Consider the following 19,888-nt stretch of genomic DNA (forward strand, 5'->3'; position numbering starts at 1 on the left):
TTATTGACAATAATTTGAACTTGAAAGCATTTATAAACCGCACCACCAAGGACTGCTTTTATAAACTACAAGTATTGAAAAGAATTAAGCCTCTTTTCCACTTTCAAGACTTCAGAACCATACTTCAAGCAATAATCTTCTCAAAACTAGATTATTGCAGTGCCATACTTCTGGGCCTTCCATCCTCACACACCAAACCTCTACAGATGGTACAAAACACCGCAGCTAGAATCCTCACAAATACCAAAAGAAGAGACCACATCTCACCCATCTTAAAAAATCTTCACTGGCTCCCCATCCAAGCCAGAATCATCTACAAATCCATCACCATCATTTACAAGGCAATCCATCACCTTACATCCCTGGACCTTCAACATCCTATCAGCCTTCAAACCTCGCAAAGACCAATCAGAGAAGTCCACCGAGGAGCCCTCCAGGTACCGAACACAAAATCCACCAGACACACAACGGCAAGAGATCGGGCATTTTCGACAGCCGGACCCTCTCTTTGGAACTCCATCCCCTCAAATCTGCGCTCAGAACCCTGCCTACCAACTTTCCGTAAAAGATTGAAGACCTGGCTTTTCAAACAAGCCTTCCCGGACAACTCATAACCGCCTCAAATTCCTATAACAATGCTTCCATTTGGTACTGTGAATAATTTAGTTATTTATTTTATAAAATAAGTTATTTATTTTCCCCATACAGTTCTTTTACTCCTCCCCGTTCATCTTTTCTTCCTCTCCCAGTTTTTATACCCCTGTTTTTTGTAACTGCTTCCCCCATGCACCAGTTTTGTTCTACTGTTCGATGCACCCCTTGTTTCTATGTAAACCAGCATGATGTGACCTGGTCATGAATGCCGGTATATAAAAAACCTAAATAAAAATAAAATAAAATCCTTAAGTTGCTGCTGAGGATATGGGAACACCCCCTCACAGTGCCTCCCATTAATAAGAAGACAGATGGGGGTCTACCTCATCCAGAAGCCTGCTGGATTCGATAAGCATCAGCTGCCCCACCAATCGGTGGTGGTCGAATCTGCCCTCAAGAGGGCCAAGTGCTCTTGGATTCATTTCTCAGCACCCCTGAGGAAAGACCAAAGAGCGATGGGCGTTCTTGGGAGAAAGTTGTTTCAAAGTGCCATGCTCATTCCCCACATCGCTTCCTACAAGCTCTACATGAGCCAGTACTCCTGGGACATCTGGAAGCAGGGGCAGGAGGTGGCGGAGCAGCTGTCTCAACAACAGAAGGACGACACCCTCAAGTCGAAGGTGCATAAGGGCCTGGAGTGCGAAAAACACGAGGTACGTGCAACTTATGATGTTTTCCAAATGGCATCAAGAGTCTCTGCAGCGTGAATTGGCGCCCACAGAATGGCATGGTTCCAGGCCTCGGATCTCCAACCAGAGGTACAGGAATGACTCGCTGATGTGTCATGTACTGGAGATAATCTCTTCGGAGACAGGATGAGGGATGCTGTGGCCCAGCTTCCAGACCACCATAAAACCCTCCAACAACTCTCCATCAATACTCCGGACCCATCTTCTAGGAGGCCAGCAAGACCAGGCCACCCCCTCACTCCAATCAATATCATCAGGGCTCCCGTGGCTGGCCCAAGCAGCAGAGAGCCCTCAGTCAACTCCGGGGACGGGGTTTTGACTGGGTCGCAGGAAGCATATGCTAGTTGCCCATACCCGGGACGATGGACCCTCTGGTCGGGAGAAGGCTGCAGTTCTTTGTGAACCAATGGCCCAGTGTAACCTTGGACCAGAGGGTTCTATCCATCATCCGTCACTGTTGGGTGGGACAACCTATTGTCCCACCAAATTGCTCTCCATGCCCATTTTAAGGGCCAGTAGTGCATCACAAGTTACTACTAGCGGAGCTCTCCTCCCTCTTAACGGCCAGCCTGTACCACCAAGGCAAAGAGGGCAGGGACTCTACTCCAGGTACTTCCTGATTCGAAAGAGAACAGGAGGGCTCTGTCCCATCCTAGACCAAAGGGCCTTGAACGAGTTTCTAAAAAGAAAAATGTTCAAGATGATTTCCCTGGGCACCCTGATTCCCCTTGCAAAATGGGAACTGACTATGCTCCCTCGATTTGAAGAATGCGTACACCCAATATCAACAATGCGTACACTCATATCAACAAAAACTTATAGTTTTTGTTGATTATATATTTATCTCTCTCTAATTGTTTCTTCGTTTAAATTCTGTACTGTCTTCCATTGCCCAGGTTTTACGCTCCCTGTTTAATGTAACTTTACTTTCTACCTTGATGTTAATTGGTTTCCCCTCAGTTACATTGTAAACCGGTACGATAAGACCTAGTCTTGAGCATCGGTATAGTAAAAGAAATTAAATAAAATAAATAAATAAATATCGAGATCTTCCCTAGTCACAGGAAGCATCTCCAATTTGCCACTGGAGATCAGCACTTCCAGTACTAGGTGTTGCTGTTCAGGCTCACGTCAGCCCCACGGGTCTTCACAAAATGCTTGGCTGTTTTGGTGGTGCACTTCCACAGGCTGGGAGTGCATGTTTTCCTATATCTGGACGATTGGCTCGTCAGGGGCTGGCCAGGGGGTAGCAGTTCAAATATTCCACCTCTGGGGGTTTTCGGACGTAGATCTGTTTGCATCCCCCTGCAACAGGAAGGTGCCTCGGATCTGCTCCCTGTGTAGGTCAAGACAGCAAACCAGCCTCAGATGCCCTCATCTGTCATTGTGTCAAGGGTCTTCTGTATGTATATCCTCCGATCCCCTTAGTGGAAAAGACTCTCTTGAAGCTATTGAGGACAGGGGGACTATGATCCTCATAGCCCTTCATTGGCTGCGACAGGTCTGGTTTCTACTCCTACGGGAGTTGTGCATCCAGAGACCGATCAGTCTTAGGACTTCTCCAGATCTCATTACACAAGATCAAGCAGGCTGTGGCATCCCATCCTCCAGGATCTGTTGCTCACAGCCTGGATGTTGAGAGGTTAATCCTGCAGCTGCTTTATCTTTCAGAGGATGTGTCTCAGGTCCTAGTTGCTTCTAGAAAGACTTCCACTAGAAATTCATATGGACTGAAGGGGAGGAGATTTTCCATGTAGTGAGAGCAGAAGGCCCTAGATTCGTTCTCCTGCCCCACACAAAAACTGCTTGATTACCTTCTACAACTATCGGAGGCTGGCTTAAAGATCAATCCTCTTCTTCAAAAAGGTTGACAGTGATGAGGGCGTTTGCGCTCCGTGACTTATGCAAAAGGTATGTACAGATAGAATGATTGTTATTAGTAAGTAGCCGTATGTATGTTAGTTTCACCAATGATATACTTTTGTATTGTAGATTATACTGACATTGTGGTCCCTCCCGATGCAGCCACAAGCGAAACACGGGACCGTGTCGGGGGACTTATACAAATTTATTTAGATGAATGTGCAGTTACCATTTATTACAGTTGTGGAAATATACATTTACATGATACACTTTAACTTTGGTGGAACTATTAGATTCATCCTTGCACGTTCTTTTTGGGTAATTGAAGTTTCCCATTATTACCGCACTACCAATTTGGTTAGCTTCCCTAATTTCTCTTAGCATTTCACTGTCCGTCTCACCATCTTGACCAGGTGGACGGCAGTATACTCCTATCACTATAGTCTTCCCCGACACACAAGGGATTTCTACCCATAAAGATTCAATTGTGCATTTAGTCTCCTGTTGGAGTCTATGTCATCCTGGACATAAAGTGCCACACCTCCTCCCGGGTGCTCCTCTCTGTCATTGTGATATAATTTGTACCCCGGTATAGCACTGTCCCATTGGTTGTCCTCCTTCCACCATGTCGCTGAGATGCCAATTAAGTCTATGTCCTCATTCACTGCTATACATTCTAATTCTCCCATCTTACTTCTTAGACTTCTGGCATTAGCATACAAACATTTCAAAGTTTGCTTTTTGTTTGTATTTTCATTCTGCTTTTTAATTGATAGGGATAAGTTAGAATTTTTTAGCTCAAGTGAGTTTTTAGTTACAGGCACTTGGACTACTTTTCTTATTATTGGAACCTCACTGTCGGGTTGCCCTAATTCTAATGCATCATTAGTATCCTTTGAAGATACCTCTCTCCGAACCATGCACTGCTGAGTGACTGTCGGCTTTCCCCTTTGTTCTAGTTTAAAAGCTGCTCTATCTCCTTTTTAAAGGTTAGCGCCAGCAGTCTGGTTCCACCCTGGTTAAGGTAGAGCCCATCCCTTTGGAAGAGACTCCCCCTTCCCCAAAAGGTTCCCCAGTTCCTAACAAAACTGAATCCCTCTTCCTTGCACCATCGTCTCATCCACGCATTGAGACTATGGAGCTCTGCCTGCCTCTGGTGACCTGCACGTGGAACAGGGAGCATTTCAGAGAATGCTACCCTGGAGGTTCTGGATTAAGTTTTCTACCTAAGAGCCTAAATTTGGCTTCCAGAACCTCCCTCCCACATTTTCCTATGTTGTTGGTGCCCACATGTACCATGACAGCCAGCTCCTCCCCAGCACTGTCTAAAATCCTATCTAGGTGAAGCGTGAGGTCCACCACCTTCTCACCAAGTAGGCATGTTACCAAGCGATCCTCACGCCCACCAGCCACCCAGCTGTCTACATTCCTAATAATCGAATCACCAACTATGACGGCTGACCTAACCCTTCCCTCCTGGGCAGTAGGCCTTGGGGAGATATCCTCGGTACGAAAGGACAGTGCATTACCTGGAGAACAGGTCCTTGATACAGGATCCTTTCCTGCTACACCAGGTTGATGCTCTCCAATCATGAGACCTTCTTCCTCCAAGGCAGCACCAGGGCTGTCTGAAGTTGGGACTTGGCTACTATGTCCCTGAAGGTCTCATCTATATACCTCTCTGTCTGCCTCAGCTCCTTCAGATCTGCCACTCTAGCCTCCAGAGATCGGACTCGTTCTCTGAGAGCCAGGAGGTCTTTGCATCGCATACACATGTAGAACTTCTAACCGGTGGATAAAAAATCATACATGTGACACTCGATGCAAAAGACTGGGAAAGCCCCCCTCTTTCTGCTGGATTACTGCCTTCATCTCAATTTTGATCAGTTCCTAGTTAAGTTTTAGGTTGCTATAGGAGTAGGAATGTGTCTAATTAACGTCCTTTAAATATATATATCAAATATAGAATCCTTTACAAGACCCTCTCAGTCACCCACAAAGTCATCCATAACTCCACGTCAATTGAGCTCACGATCCCATTACAGCCTCATACTACCTCCCAACCTATGAGACAAGGCCAGAGAGGCACTCTACAGGCACATCCTATCAAAACAACACTAAGTAGAAGAGCCCTTTCCACCGCAGGCCCATTACATTGGAATTCACTCCCTCCAGACCTTAGGCTCGAACAATTGACACCCACCTTCAAAAAAAGACTTAAGACCTGGCTATTCAACCCAGCATTTTCATAACCCATTTATCCTCTCACAGACCACCACTGAAGAATTCCTCCCCTTGACACCTCCTCAATTTCTTTCCATCAATAATCTCCCATGCGCACTTGCTTCTCCGAACGAATTTCACGACAGTGACTTTAGGTCTTTCCAAGACAGCTCCATTGACTTCACATTCTGCTCTTATAAGCTTTTGTTCTTATAAGCTATTTGTATGTAATTTGTTCTCTCCCTGTTCATTGTAAGTTATTATCCAAGTTTCACTCTCCCTGTTCTATGTAAGACTTTATAAATTACTCTTTATATTGTCATTGTAATTGTTGAAATGTGAACCGAAGTGATTAGTAACATTGTTACCTGAACTGCGGTATATAAAACTGTTAAATAAATAAAAAAAAAATTAAATATTAGTGAATTCGCTGTATGTCTGATAGTGGCCTACAGGGGTCTGATCAAACTCTCAATACAGGATGTTGGGGAGATACCGGTTCTGGAGATGGTTTTCAAGGGTGATGCGTCAGATTAAATGAACCAAATCACTCTGAACCTGGAAGATTTAGTAGGCCAAATTGACAAACTAAAGAGTAGCAAATCACCTGGCCCAGATGGTATGCACCCCTGGATTCTGAAGGAACTAAAATAATGAAATTTCAGATTTATTAGTTAAAATTTGTAACCTATCATTAAAATCATCCATTGTACCCGAAGACTGGAGGGTGGCCAATGTAACCCCAATATTTAAAAAAGACTCCAGGGGCGATCCGGGTAACTATAGACCAGTGAGCCTGACTTCAGTGCCGGGAAAAATAGTGGAAACTATTCTAAAAATCAAAATTACAGAGCATATAGAAAGACATAGTTTAATGGAACACAACATGGATTTACCCAAGGCAAGTCTTACCTCACATATCTGCTTCATTTTTTTGAAGGGGTTAATAAACATGTCAATAAAGGTGAACCAGGAGATGTAGTAGTGTATTTGGATTTTCAGAAGGTGTTTAACAAAGTACCTCATGGGAGGCTTCTAAGAAAACTAAAAAGTCATGGGATAGGAGGCGATGTCCTTTTGTGGATTACAAACTGGTTAAAAGACAGGAAACAGAGAGTAGGATTAAATGGTCAATTTTCTCAATGCAAAAAGGGTAAATAGTGGAGTGCCTCAGGGATCTGTTCTTGGACTGGTGCTTTTCAATATATATATAAATGATCTGGAAAGGAATACGACGAGTGAGGTAATCAAATTTGCAAATGATACAAAATTATTCAGAGTAGTTAAATCACAATCAGATTGTGATAAATAGCAGGAGGACCTTGCAAGACTGGAAGATTGGGCATCCAAATGGCAGATGAAATTTAATGTGGACAAGTGCAAGGTGATGCATATAGGGAAAAATAATCCATGCTGTAGTTACACGATGTTAGGCTCCATATTAGGAGCTACCACCCAGGAAAGAGATCTAGGCATCCTAGTGGATAATACATTGGAATTATCGGTTCAGTGTACTGTGGCAGTCAAAAAAGCAAACAATGTTAGTAATTATTAGGAAGGGAATGGAAAATAAAACCGAGGATGTCATAATGCCTCTATATCGCTCCATGGTGAGACCACACCTTGAATACTGTGTACAATTCTGGTCGCCGCATCTCAAAAGAGATATAGCTGTACTGGAGAAAGTGCAGAGAAGGGCAACCAAAATGATAAAGGGGATGGAACAGCTCCCCTCTGAGGAAAGATTAAAGAGATCAGGGCTTTTCAGCATGGAGAAGAGATGGCTGAGGGGGGATATGATAGAGGTGTTTAAAATCATGAGAGGTCTAGAACGGGTAAATGTGAATTGGTTATTTACTCTTTCGGATAATAGAAGGACTAGGGGGTATTCCATGAAGTTAGCATGTGGCACATTTAAAACTAATCAGAGAAAGTTCTTTTTCACTCAATGCACAATTAAACTCTGGAATTTGTTGCCAGAGGATGTGGTTAGGGCAGTTAGTGTAGCTGGGTTTAAAAAAAGATTTGGATAATTTCTTGGAGGCAAAGTCCATTAACTGCTCTTAATCAAGTTGACTTATGCTATTACTGGCATCAGTAGCATGGGATCTACTTAGTGTTTGGGTACTTGTAGCCTGGATTGGCCACTGTTGGAAACAGAATGCTGGGCTTGCTGGGCTTGATGGACCCTTGGTCTGACCTAGTTGGCAATTTCCTTTGTTCTTAGTTCTCGCCACACATTCACATCTCATTATTGTCTGGATAAGGATGGCCGACGTGACAGTAGGTTTGGCCATCTGTCCTTCGGAACCTGTTTGAGGTGTAGAACCCAACTCTCCTGCCTAGGGCCCGCGTTTGGGTTCAGGCTGTCTCCCCCTCTGTTACCAACAGCAGTGGTGTTGAGCTTCTTGGCACCTAGTTTGGTGTTTGTTAGTCTCTTTTTGTGTTGGGGAGCAGCCTGTAACTATGGACTCACCCATATGTGAGGATTACCATCCAGCTTGTCCTCGGAGAAACCAGAGGTGCTTACCTGTAACGGGTGTTCTCCAAGGACAGCAGGATATTAGTCCTCACGAAACCCACCTGCCACCCCACAGAGTTGGGGTTCGCCTAATTTTAATTTTAATCATAATTCTATATTACAAGACTGGAGAGGGACTCCGTATGGTATAGGGCATGCTCAGTGTGCCTAGACAAAGTTCTAGAAACTTTGACATAAGTTTTCTGCATTGGGGCTCCATCTGATGATTTCACCCGTGTGTAAGGACTAACATCCTGCTGTCCTCGGAGAACATCTGTTACAGGTAAGCAACTCTGCTTTCCCCAAAAACACAAAATAAAAAGTAGCACTGGTAAATCAGGTCTCTGATATTTTCTTTTTTCAATTTAATTATTATAAAATGAATCTTGGAGAGACTCTATTTTTTTTCCCAGCGTTGTGCTTAGACGTACAACATTGGGTGTGCAGAAACAAATCCAGGCAAAGCTCCTTTTCCAGAGGTACTGTCCACTGCTTGTGCCTAAAATGTTTGACCGCAGAGCCTTCATGTCCACCACTCTCCTGAAATCATGCCCACTTTAAATGATGCCATTTATAGAAGGTGTAAGAGTTGGGAGAATGATCGATATTTAAATCATTGCTGGCAGGGGTGAGAGATTTGGAAAAAGATTTTAAAGAATTCTGATATGCGAATATTAATGTTTAGACAATTGTAGTGCTTATGTACATTTGTTTTAGGTTTTGATGTTTATTTCTTTGTTTTTGACATAAATGTAAAGACATTTTGCAACTCAGGTGGGCCACATTGCTATGACTAATATTTGTTTCCAGTGTAGAGAGCTAGCAGTATGCAGCAGGATCGGCTAATCTTGCAACTTCATTTTACCCAGCGTGATTGTGATTCTTTAATGTCTGAAAAGTTTGATTATATTTTTTTGATCTGTAAAAGTACCTTCTAGGTACACCTGGCCAGAACCTACATAACTAAACATTTGTACATATTTTTATGATTTAATGTACATATTTTTATGATTTAATGTAACTGAAACTTAATGGCACCTGTTAGAATGTACTATAGTACGCTTACTCCAAACTTACTTATGTGCCTACATGTAAACTGTTGCGATGGTATATAACTTAGCGACGGTATAGAAAATTCTTTAAATAAATAAATAAATAAATAAATAAAACTGGGCTATCTTTAACATGATAAGCTTTAATTTGCACTCCAAATCTTTTCATATGCAAATAGGAAAGAAGACTGAGGTCCACACTCCATTCTCTTCGTTCCCTCACCTGTGATCCTTCACACTAAGGTCCAGGCTCTGTTCCTGTTGGGAGTCCTGGCATATGGTCCCCAAGCTTTCATCACCTTCTTGCTTCACGGGAATGGCATTAAACCGTCCTGGAGCCCTTTGCTGTCCATTCCCTATGGTAAAAAATAAAATAAGCAAAGAAAAGAAAATGGTAGATGCATAAAAAAAGCAAGAATTTTGTAGGTGAACATTCCTTCACAGTTGTCAAGATCTCTTCTGACCAGTTCTGAGATTCTCCCAGTAATAATGAGAATAAAATTATGGGAAAGCTGTCCATGATACCAGCCCTTTAAAAGAAGGTAGGAGGGTTTGAGAAACCTGTCAGAACCCATTTGCGGCTCTGTATCTTTGGCTGTTATTAAGGCAGTGTTAATGCTAAGGCAAATTGGTAGTTTCAAACAGGTCCTTGAGGTCAATCACCATCTTCCAGTGTCACTATTGCTAACCTTACAAACCTCATGCCCAACAGGACTATATACTAACGGATCTATCAAACCCAGAGTGTGAATCACATTAGTTGAAACAGTATGACATTCTCCAGCGAAGATGCACCAGGGAAAGATTTGGTAGAGAACTAGTAGGATACAGGTAGGAAAGAAGCAAAAAAATATGACAATAACATGTTGCAAAAAAAACCTTCCAAGGAACTTTGTGCCACAATTCCCAAATGGCTAAAAGACAAATTTGCCCTCCAGAATTGGCCACATGTTTTTGGGCTTCAAAAAGGCCTGAATCGTGTTCTTCATTCATCTGTCAACAATGATTTTTTTTAAACAAATTCTTTAAGGTTTTTCATTAACTTTTGAACTCTTCCCCTTCCTCATCCCTGCCCTGAGCTGTGCTACAGGGACATAACTAGCCAAGTCATCTCATTCAGCCAGGGTGAAGTAAGAAACATGCAGGATCTGGGACTGCTGGATCACAGATCTCTGCCTTCTGCACTGGGAGGATCCCAACTAACTCTGCAGCCATGGGATAGGAGGAAAGAGAAGGGAAGGAGGAAAAAGGAGAGTAAAGGAAGAGCTGGAGAAAAAGAGAGAGGGAATTAAAGAACCAAAGTGATAGAAAGTTTGTGAGATTCAGGTTGAAACGGTGTAGTCTGTGACAGGTGGAAGGGGGATATATGAGAGATGCGCGAAAGCTGACAGTCGCTCAGAAGCTCATGGTTCAGAATGATGCATCTTTTAAGATACCAACAAAACAGAGACGTTAATGCATCCTGATACAGAGGTTTCAATAAATGCTAAAGTATCCAAGATGCCTTTAAATAAAGATCAGACAGAGCTGAAATATTCCATATTAACCCTGTCAATTGATAAGCAGGCTGCTAATACATGCAAAAAACATACTTTCAAATGTCTTGCATGCAAATGCTAGAAATCTAAAAAATAAGATGAGAGAGAATGTATAACACTGACTGAAGAGGCAGATATAATTGGCATCTCAGAGACCAGGTGGAAGGAGGATAACAAATGGGACATTGTGATATCAGGGTACAAAGTATAATCACAATGATAGAATGGATCAAATTGGTGGAGGGGTGGTGCTATATGTTAAAGAGGGCATAGAATCAAATAACTAAAAGTTCTTTCCTGAAAATGAATTTTATAAGCCCAGCATACGCTAAAATCGGGAAATATACAAGTAGGGCTTGCACATGCCCACTGAATTTTAAAAGCCTCCCAGTTACGTGCATATCTCCCACTGTGTGCACATCTAAAAAGTTTTTTAAAAGGGGCGTGGCATGGGCTGGATGGAGCATGGGCGTTTCGGGGCATGGTTAATAGATTTGTGCAATAATACTTATGCGCCTGGCCGCGTGCCCAGATCCCCTGCCGCGTAAGTTTACTTCTGCTATGGAGGAAGTATAAATTACAAATTAAAAATAAAGAGCCATTTCTGATGGGTTTAAAGGCTCTGGGATAACTGCAGGAAGAGCAGACTATCAAACCAAGGGGGTTTGTAGGACCTAGCTGTTAACTGGGCGAAGTGGTGAATCTGGCAATGGCATGGATGCGTGCCCCTTTTACAATTCCCCGACTTATGGAGTGGAATTGGGATTTACGTGGCTAGGCACGTGCCTACTTAAAATTAGTGCACATGTGCGTGCGCCTAGTATATTTTATAACATGCGCATGAAATAAATAACTGCTTTATGGAGCAATTTGAGAACAGACAAGAAGGGGAGTTATTTTAGACCTAATTCTTAATGGAATACAGGATTTGGTGTGAGAAGAAACAGTGTTGGGGCTACTTAGCAACAGTGATGACAACATGATCAAATTTGACTTGATGACTGAAGGGAGAACACTAAAATAAAATCTGTGACAGCATTTAATTTTCGAAAGAGAGACTATAATAAAATGAGGAAAATGGTTAATGAAAAACTAAAAGGAGCAGCTGCAAACATAGTAACATTAACTTTCAAAGGGGCGCCTGGGCACACATTGACACGTGTGCATTGGCATGCGTCCATAGACACAGCAACTTTTCCTACATATGCACGTACAGCCATATTCATCTGGGTATGAGATGCACAAGTGGGGGACTTTTATAACAAGCGTGACCAGTTTGCCCAGTCTAGAGCAAGGTCCTCCAAACCCCCCTGGTTCTTTAGCTTGCAGTTACCTCACACCCCGTAAACCCCTCAGGGATGTCTGTAAGAAGTTGCCATACTGGGTCAGATCGAGGGGCCATCAAGCCCAGCATCCTGTTTCCAACAGTGGCGAATCCAGTATACAAGTACTGGGCAAGTACCCAAACATAAAATAGATCCCTTGCTACTGATGCTGGTAGTAAGCAGTGGCTATTTCCTAAGTCAACTTTTTTAAACCCAGATAAGCTAATTGTCTTAACAACATCCTCTGGCAACAAATTCCAGAGCTTAATCATGCACTGAGTGAAAAATAATGTCTTCGATTTGTTTTGAATGTGCTACTTGATAGCTTCATGGCATGCCCTCTAATTCTTGTATTATCTGAAAGAGTAAACAACCAATTTACATTAACCCATTCTAGTCATCTCATTTTTTTTTTTTAAACTTACACCTCCTTCATAGCAAAAGTAAACTTATGCAGAACTGGGCTTGGGCGTGTGCCCAGGCGCGTAGGTACCTACACGCACAGCTTTTGACCCCCACCCCTGAACGCCCATGCCCCACCCACAACACACCCATTTTTTGTTCCAAGTGAGATTTTTGTGCATTGGGAGATGCACACATATGTAGGCGGCTTTTAAAACTGGGTGGACACATGCACGCATCTTCCGATTTTGGCGTGCCCCCTGCTTTTAAAATTTATCTCTAATTGTCATCTTGAAAACCAAGACCACATATATTTCATACATTAAAAAAGGTGGAAGAAAGGCCAATTGACTGCCGCCATGGTTAAAAGATGAGGTGAAACAAGCTATTAGAGCTAAAATCATCTTTTAAAAAATGTAAAACGGATCCAAAAGAAGACAACAAGAATAGCATAAGCAAAGTATTGATAAGGAAGGCAAATAAAGACTTTGAAAAGAAACTTGCTGTGGAAGCAAAAAAACTCATAATAAAACCTTTTTCAGGTACATTCAAAGCAAAAAGCCTGTAAGGAAGTCATTTGGACCATTTAGATGATCAAGAGGTAAAAGGGGCACTAAGGGAGGACAAGGCCATAGCAGAGAGATAAAATGAATGTTTTGCTTTGATCTTTACTTAGGAAGATGTAAAGCAGACTGTGATACATTACAGGAGGACCTTGCAAGACTTGAAGATTGAAGGAAGACAACAAAAGGGATGCCACAAAGAAGCCTTTTTCAATTCTTTATTGGAGGAGACGTAAAAAACTGCCCGACACTGGCCGGGTTTCGCCACATAAAGTGGCTGCCTCAGGGGCTCAATAAGCGTCAGACGTGCTTAAATTGCTATCGACTCCATTCATCAATGGTACAATGTACATTTGGCAGCACACAGCACGGATCGTCTCCTCTCTCATTGATTAAGATTATGTGGCGAAACTCGGCCAGAGTCGGGCAGTTTTTTACGTCTCCTCCAATAAAGAATTGAAAAAGGCTTCTTTGTGGCATCCCTTTTGTTGTCTTCCTTCGGTTCTACTGGATTGCCTACCTTGCTGTTTCTTAAGACTTGAAGATTGGGCATCCAAATGGCAGATGAAATTTAATGTGGACAAGTGCAAGGTGTTGCATATAGGGAAAAATAACCATTGCTGTAGTTACACGATGTTGGGTTCCATATTAGGAGCTACCACCCAGGAAAAAGATCTAGGCATCATAGTGGATAATACTTTAAAATCGTCAGCTCAGTGTGCTGCAGCAGTCAAAAAAGCAAACAATGTTAGTAATTATTAGGAAGGGAATGGAAAATAAAACCGAGGATGTCATAATGCCTCTATATCGCTCCATGGTGAGACCACACCTTGAATACTGTGTACAATTCTGGTCGCCGCATCTCAAAAGAGATATAGCTGTACTGGAGAAAGTGCAAAGGGCAACCAAAATGATAAAGGGGATGGAACAGCTCCCCTCTGAGGAAAGATTAAAGAGATCAGGGCTTTTCAGCATGGAGAAGAGATGGCTGAGGGGGGATATGATAGAGGTCTTTAAGATCATGAGAGGTCTTGAACGAATAGATGTGACTCAGTTATTTTCACTTTCGAATAATAGAAGGACTAGGGGGACATTCCATGAAGTTAGCAAGTAGCACATTTAAGACTAATCGGAGAAAATTCTTTTTCACTCAATGCACAATAAAGCTCTGGAATTTGTTGCCAGAGGATGTGATTAGTGCAGTTAGTGTAGCTGGGTTCAAAAAAGGTTTGGATAAGTTCTTGGAGGAGAAGTCCATTAATGGCTATTAATCAATTTTACTTACGGAATAGCCACTGCTATTGATTGCATCAGTGATCATTAACCAACCTCTTTCCCTTCTTAATTAATTCACCAACTATGACTTTTTTCAAGGGAAAACTTGTCTGGTGGTTTTTTTATGGCGGTTTCTGGTAAGGATAACCAATTTGCAGTTATCCTTTTCTTCGCCTCCGTCTATTATTCTTTTATTACTTTTAACGAAAATTCTGAAAATATTCACTTTTTTTGATTCTTTTTCTTATTTATTATTAAAAATCCCTTCTCCCCGGCTGCTTTACCAACCCGGCTGCTTTACCGAATTGATTGCATCAGTAGCATGGGATCTTCTTAGTGTTTGGGTAATTGCCAGGTTCTTGTGGCCTGGTTTTGGCCTCTGTTGGAAACAGGATGCTGGGCTTGATGGACCCTTGGTCTGACCCAGCATGGCAATTTCTTATGTTCTTACCCATGTCAGGTGTGATTCAGAGGAACTGAAACAAACCTCAGTCAGCCTGGAAGAATAGGTCAAACTGACAAATTAAAGAGTAGCAAATCACCTGGACCAGATGGCATACATCCCAGAGTGCTGAAAGAACTAAAAATGAAACTGCACATCTACTATTAGTAATTTGTAAACTATCATTAAAATCAGCTTCGGTACCTAAAGACTGGAGGGTGGCCAACGTAAGACTAATTTTTAAAAAGGGTTCCAGGGGTGATCCAGGAAACTACAAACTAATGAGCCTGATATCATTCTCAGGCAGAAGGGTAGAAACTATTATAAAGAACAAAATTACTGAACATATAGTCATAGTTTAATGTGACAAAGCCAACAAGAATTTAGCCAAGGGAAGTCTTGCTTCACCATTCTGCATTTTTTTGAAGGTGTAATAAACATGTGGATAAAGGTGAGCCAGCTAATGTAGTGCATCTGTATTTTCCAAAAGCTTTTGACAAAGTACCTCATGAGATACTTGTGAGGAAATTAAAATCATGGGATAGATGGAAATGTTCTATTCTGGATAGGGAATTGGTTAAAAGATAGAAAACAAATTAGGGCTAAATGATCAATTTTCTTAATGAAGAAAGGTGAATAATGGAGTGCCCTAGGGATCTGTAGTTAGACCACTGCTTTTTAACATATATATATATACACATATATATATATACATACATAAATATATATATATAAATATTTCTCACAGGACAAGCAGGATGGTTGTCCTCACAAATGGGTGACATCGAGGATGGAGCCCACCACGGAAAACTTCTGTCAAAGTTTAAACAGAACTTTGACTGGCCCCTACTGGGCATGCCCAGCAAGGCACTGACCCTGCAGCCAGCAGGGGTCTCCCTTCAGTCTTCTTTTTTCCGCGCAGCAGTTGCCACGCGGTGAAAGGAGCTCTCTAACCACGTTCCTGACAGGAATTTGGAAATTAATTTCCTAAGAAAATTTGCCCCTCAGGGGTCTCCCTTCGACAAATTTTTAGTCATCTTACGGAACCCGGTAAGTTTTTTGCCTTTTTCCATCGACTACCGTCGAATTTGGCCCTTGAGGCCTGTTGGCACTTACCGATCCCCAGCCTAAATTTTGGCTTCAGGCCATGGCAACGGGGTTCCGCCGTTGTCCGGATTGTACCCGGACTATGTCCATCACAGACCCCCACAGGGTTTGTGTGATGTGTTTGGGTAGTGAGCATGATGTCCTGACTTGCACCACATGTGCCTTAATGACACCCAAGGGTCGCAAAGCCAGGATGGAGAAGATGGGGCTCCTCTTCCATGCACCCACCCCAACACCATCGATAGCATCGACGTCATCGGAACCGGCACCGTCAAAGTTGTACCATCATCGTCAACCCTCCGGTGACCGTCCGCCATCGATCGCTTCTCGGCCGTCGACTCCCGTCCCTTCCCCGGATGGGCGAGGGGATCGGAAGGAAAAGCACTGCCATCGACGGCACAAGTCTCGGCCTGTCGAGGATCCACAGCCATCGACCTCTGCTCAAGCCGAGCCACCGACAAAGAAGCCGCGAACAGACCGGACACCCTCCACGTCTCGTTCGCAGGCATCGAGGAAACCCTCACCCTCCCGGGGTGCGGGGGCCGTGATCCCACCGGTTACGGTGGTCCCTCCGGCCCTGCCTCAGTCTCCCTCTCCCGTCGAGCCGGGTATGGTTACCCCTGGTCTCCGGGCAGAACTGGACCGGCTGGTCCAGGAGGCCATCGAGAAAGCGATGAAGAAATTGCAACCTCCATCGGCACCGTCTCCGGCACCGGTTCCAGTGCCGCCCCCGGCACCGACACCGGCACCGGCTTCGTCACCGAGGAGGGAACCGACCACCGAGCCGTTGATACAAGCGCTAGCACCGCTACTGAGCCGCATGGAGGCGCTCATGACGGCCCTTCCATCGGTGATTCCAGTGCCTTCGACAACACCACCGTCTCCGACTGGATTTTCATCGGCAGGAGAAACACCGTTCCGGATTCCTCCTTCCGGGGTGGTTCCATCGGTGCCTTCTGGTATATCTCCACCGATATATCCTTTGGTTCCATCCATTCCACGCCAGGCACCGATTCCATCGACAGCACCGAAGCCATCGATGCCATTTCTGGTTCCACCTACGGCACCGATTCCACCTCGGTTTCCATCGATGCCTTCAGAGCCTCAGCCAGGTCCATCAGGGCTACAAGCCCCACATGATCCCTACGATACCTGGGGTGATGATGATGATACCTCTTCTGACACAGATTTGCCTTCGCCACCATCTCCTACAGAGAGTAGAAAAAGATCTCCTCCTGAGGATCTCTCTTTCATTAATTTTGTGAAAGAGATGTCAGAAGTTGTACCTTTTCAACTACAATCTGAAGCTGATGACAGACACCAGATGATGGAACTCCTTCAATTTCTGGATGCTCCAAAAATCATTGCTTCCATCCCTATACACCAGGTGTTTTTGGATCTGCTCAAGAAAAACTGGGAATCTCCTTCATCAGTGTCCCCAGTTAACAAAAAAGCTGACTCCACCTACCTTGTCCAGTCAGCACCAGGTTTCCAAAAACCTCAACTGGATCATCGCTCTGTTGTGGTTGAGTCCGCGCAGAAGAAGGCCAAGCGTCTTAAGCCACACTCTTCTACCCCCGCCTACCAGGGACAACAAGTTCCTAGATAGTGTTGGACGGAAAGTCTATCATGGAGCTATGTTGATTTCACGCATAGCTTCATATCAACTTTATATGACTCAGTACAACAGAGCCATCCTTAAGCAGATGCAAGACTATGCTGACACGTTACCAGACCAATACCAACCGCAGCTTCAAGCCCTTCTTCACAAGGGATTTGAGGCAGGGAAGCACGAGATTAGGACTGCCTACGACATATTCGATGCTTCCACAAAAGTTTCAGCCACAGCCATCTCAGCCAGACGTTGGGCTTGGTTAAAATCATCCAACCTTCGCCCAGAGGTTCAGGATCGTCTTGCTGATTTACCCTGCTTAGGCGATAATTTGTTTGGAGAGCAAATTCAGCAGATTGTGGCGGAATTGAAAGACCACCATGAGACGTTGAAACAACTCTCATCTGTCCCACCTGAGCTGACCTCCAAGCAACCGCAAAAGAAAGACTCTAAGAAGTCATTCTTTCGACCACGCCGTTATTATCCTCCATCGGCCAGGCCTCGTCCAGCTCGATCCTCTACTAGGCCTCAGCCGCGTCAGCCTAGGAAACAAAGGCCTACTGTAGCCCCTCCTCCTGGGCCTGCGGCTGGACTTTGACTCCCCTGTAGGGAACACATGCCAAACCCCTCTTCCGGACATCCCTGTAGGAGGTCGACTGTACCATTTTTTACAACCTTGGTTGCAGATCACCTCAGATCAGTGGGTGCTAACAATTATCGCACAGGGTTACCACCTCAACTTCATATCTCTTCCGGCAGACTCCCCGCCTCTTCAAGCGTGGAGTCTATCCACCCATTTGGCTCAATTACAACAGGAAGTATCCCTTCTTCTGCAATTAAATGCTATAGAACCCGTTCCTCCCTCTCAACGAGGCACGGGATTCTATTCCAGATACTTCCTAATACCAAAGAAATCAGGGGGACTACGTCCCATTTTGGACCTTCGAGCCCTCAACAAATACCTTCAAAAAGAGAAATTCAAAATGGTAACCCTAGGCGCGCTGCTCCCTCTGCTACAAAGAGGGGATTGGCTGTGCTCTCTCGACCTCAAGGACGCTTATACCCACATTGCGATCACACAATCCCATCGCAAATATCTGCGGTTTCTAGTAGGCCACGACCATTATCAATACCGTGTCCTCCCTTTCGGTCTAGCTTCTGCCCCACGAGTCTTTACCAAATGTCTCGTAGTGGTAGCAGCATTCCTAAGGAAGGAAGGTGTCCACGTCTACCCATACCTGGACGATTGGCTAATCAGGGCCTCCACCCAACAGATAGCTCAATCCTCCCTAAAATTGACTATTCAAACACTCCTTTCCTTAGGGTTTCTCGTCAATTACGAGAAATCTTGCTTAGTCCCGTCTCAAACCTTATCCTTCATTGGGGCAGACTTGGACACCTTACAGGCAAAGGCTTACCTTCCTCTTCAGAGGGTCCACACCCTAATGTCCCTGGCTCGCCAGCTCCAGTCTCAGAACACTGCCACGGCTCGCCAGTTCCTCATTCTCCTAGGGCACATGGCATCCTCGGTTCAAGTCACTCCCATGACCCGACTAGCCATGAGAGTAACACAATGGACTCTACGACACCAATGGATTCAAGCTTTTCAGCCTCTGTCCTCCATAGTCACAGTCACACAAGCGCTGCGCCTATCCTTAACCTGGTGGACGACTCAGGTCAACCTCCTTCAGGGCTTACCCTTTCTTCCACCGGAACCGCAAGTAATCCTAACCACCGACGCTTCTCACATCGGTTGGGGAGCCCATGTGGACGACTTTCAAACCCAAGGGTTATGGTCCAAAGAGGAAGCCGAACACCAGATCAATTTCCTGGAACTTCGAGCAATCCGCTATGCGCTCCGCACTTTCAAAGATCATCTCTTTCATCAGATAATCTTAATCCAGACGGACAACCAAGTGGCCATGTGGTACATAAACAAGCAGGGAGGCACAGGCTCCTTCCTTCTGTGTCAGGAAGCTGCGCAGATCTGGGCGGAAGCCCTCTCCCACTCCATGTACCTCAGGGCCACTTACCTGCCGGGAGTAGACAATGTATTGGCAGACCAGCTGAGCCGTGTCTTCCAACCACACGAGTGGTCACTCGATCCTCTGGTAACGACCTCTCTGTTTCACAAGTGGGGTTCTCCCCGCATAGACCTCTTTGCGTCCCCTCAGAACCACAAAGTGGACGATTACTGCTCTCTCATTCGGAGCCAGCACTCTCGGCCGAGGGATGCATTCTCCCTCAAGTGGACAACCGGTCTGCTCTATGCATTCCCTCCACTTCCTCTTGTGTCAAAGACTCTCGTGAAGCTACGCCACGACGGGGGGAACCATGATCCTAATAGCACCCTACTGGCCACGCCAAGTATGGTTTCCAATACTCCAGGATCTCTCCATCCGCAGGCACATTCCTCTGGGAAAGGGCCCGCATCTACTCACTCAAAACGACGGATGCCTCCTCCATCCCAACCTCCAAGCCTTGTCCCTGACGGCATGGATGTTGAAAGGTTAGTCCTTCAGCCTTTCAACCTTTCAGATTCCGTTTCTCGGGTCCTGATAGCTTCACGAAAGCCTTCCACAAGAAAGTCTTACTCATACAAATGGAAAAGGTACACATCAT

At 44.5% G+C, this 19,888-nt stretch overlaps 1 protein-coding gene across 3 annotated transcripts in view; it reads right to left on the reverse strand.

Moving 5' to 3' along the window:
- The window catches only part of CASZ1 (castor zinc finger 1), a 357,431-nt gene that overhangs the window by 78,977 nt on the left and 258,566 nt on the right, over positions 1 to 19,888 (reverse strand). For all 3 annotated transcript variants that reach the window (XM_029579132.1, XM_029579133.1, XM_029579131.1), the window contains one exon: positions 9,226 to 9,358. In XM_029579132.1, coding sequence (XP_029434992.1) covers positions 9,226 to 9,358 — 133 coding nt within the window. The remainder of the gene's footprint in view (positions 1 to 9,225; positions 9,359 to 19,888) is intronic.

Source organism: Rhinatrema bivittatum, chromosome 15 (genome assembly GCF_901001135.1).
Source record: "Rhinatrema bivittatum chromosome 15, aRhiBiv1.1, whole genome shotgun sequence".
In the NCBI taxonomy this organism is placed as follows: domain Eukaryota; kingdom Metazoa; phylum Chordata; class Amphibia; order Gymnophiona; family Rhinatrematidae; genus Rhinatrema; species Rhinatrema bivittatum.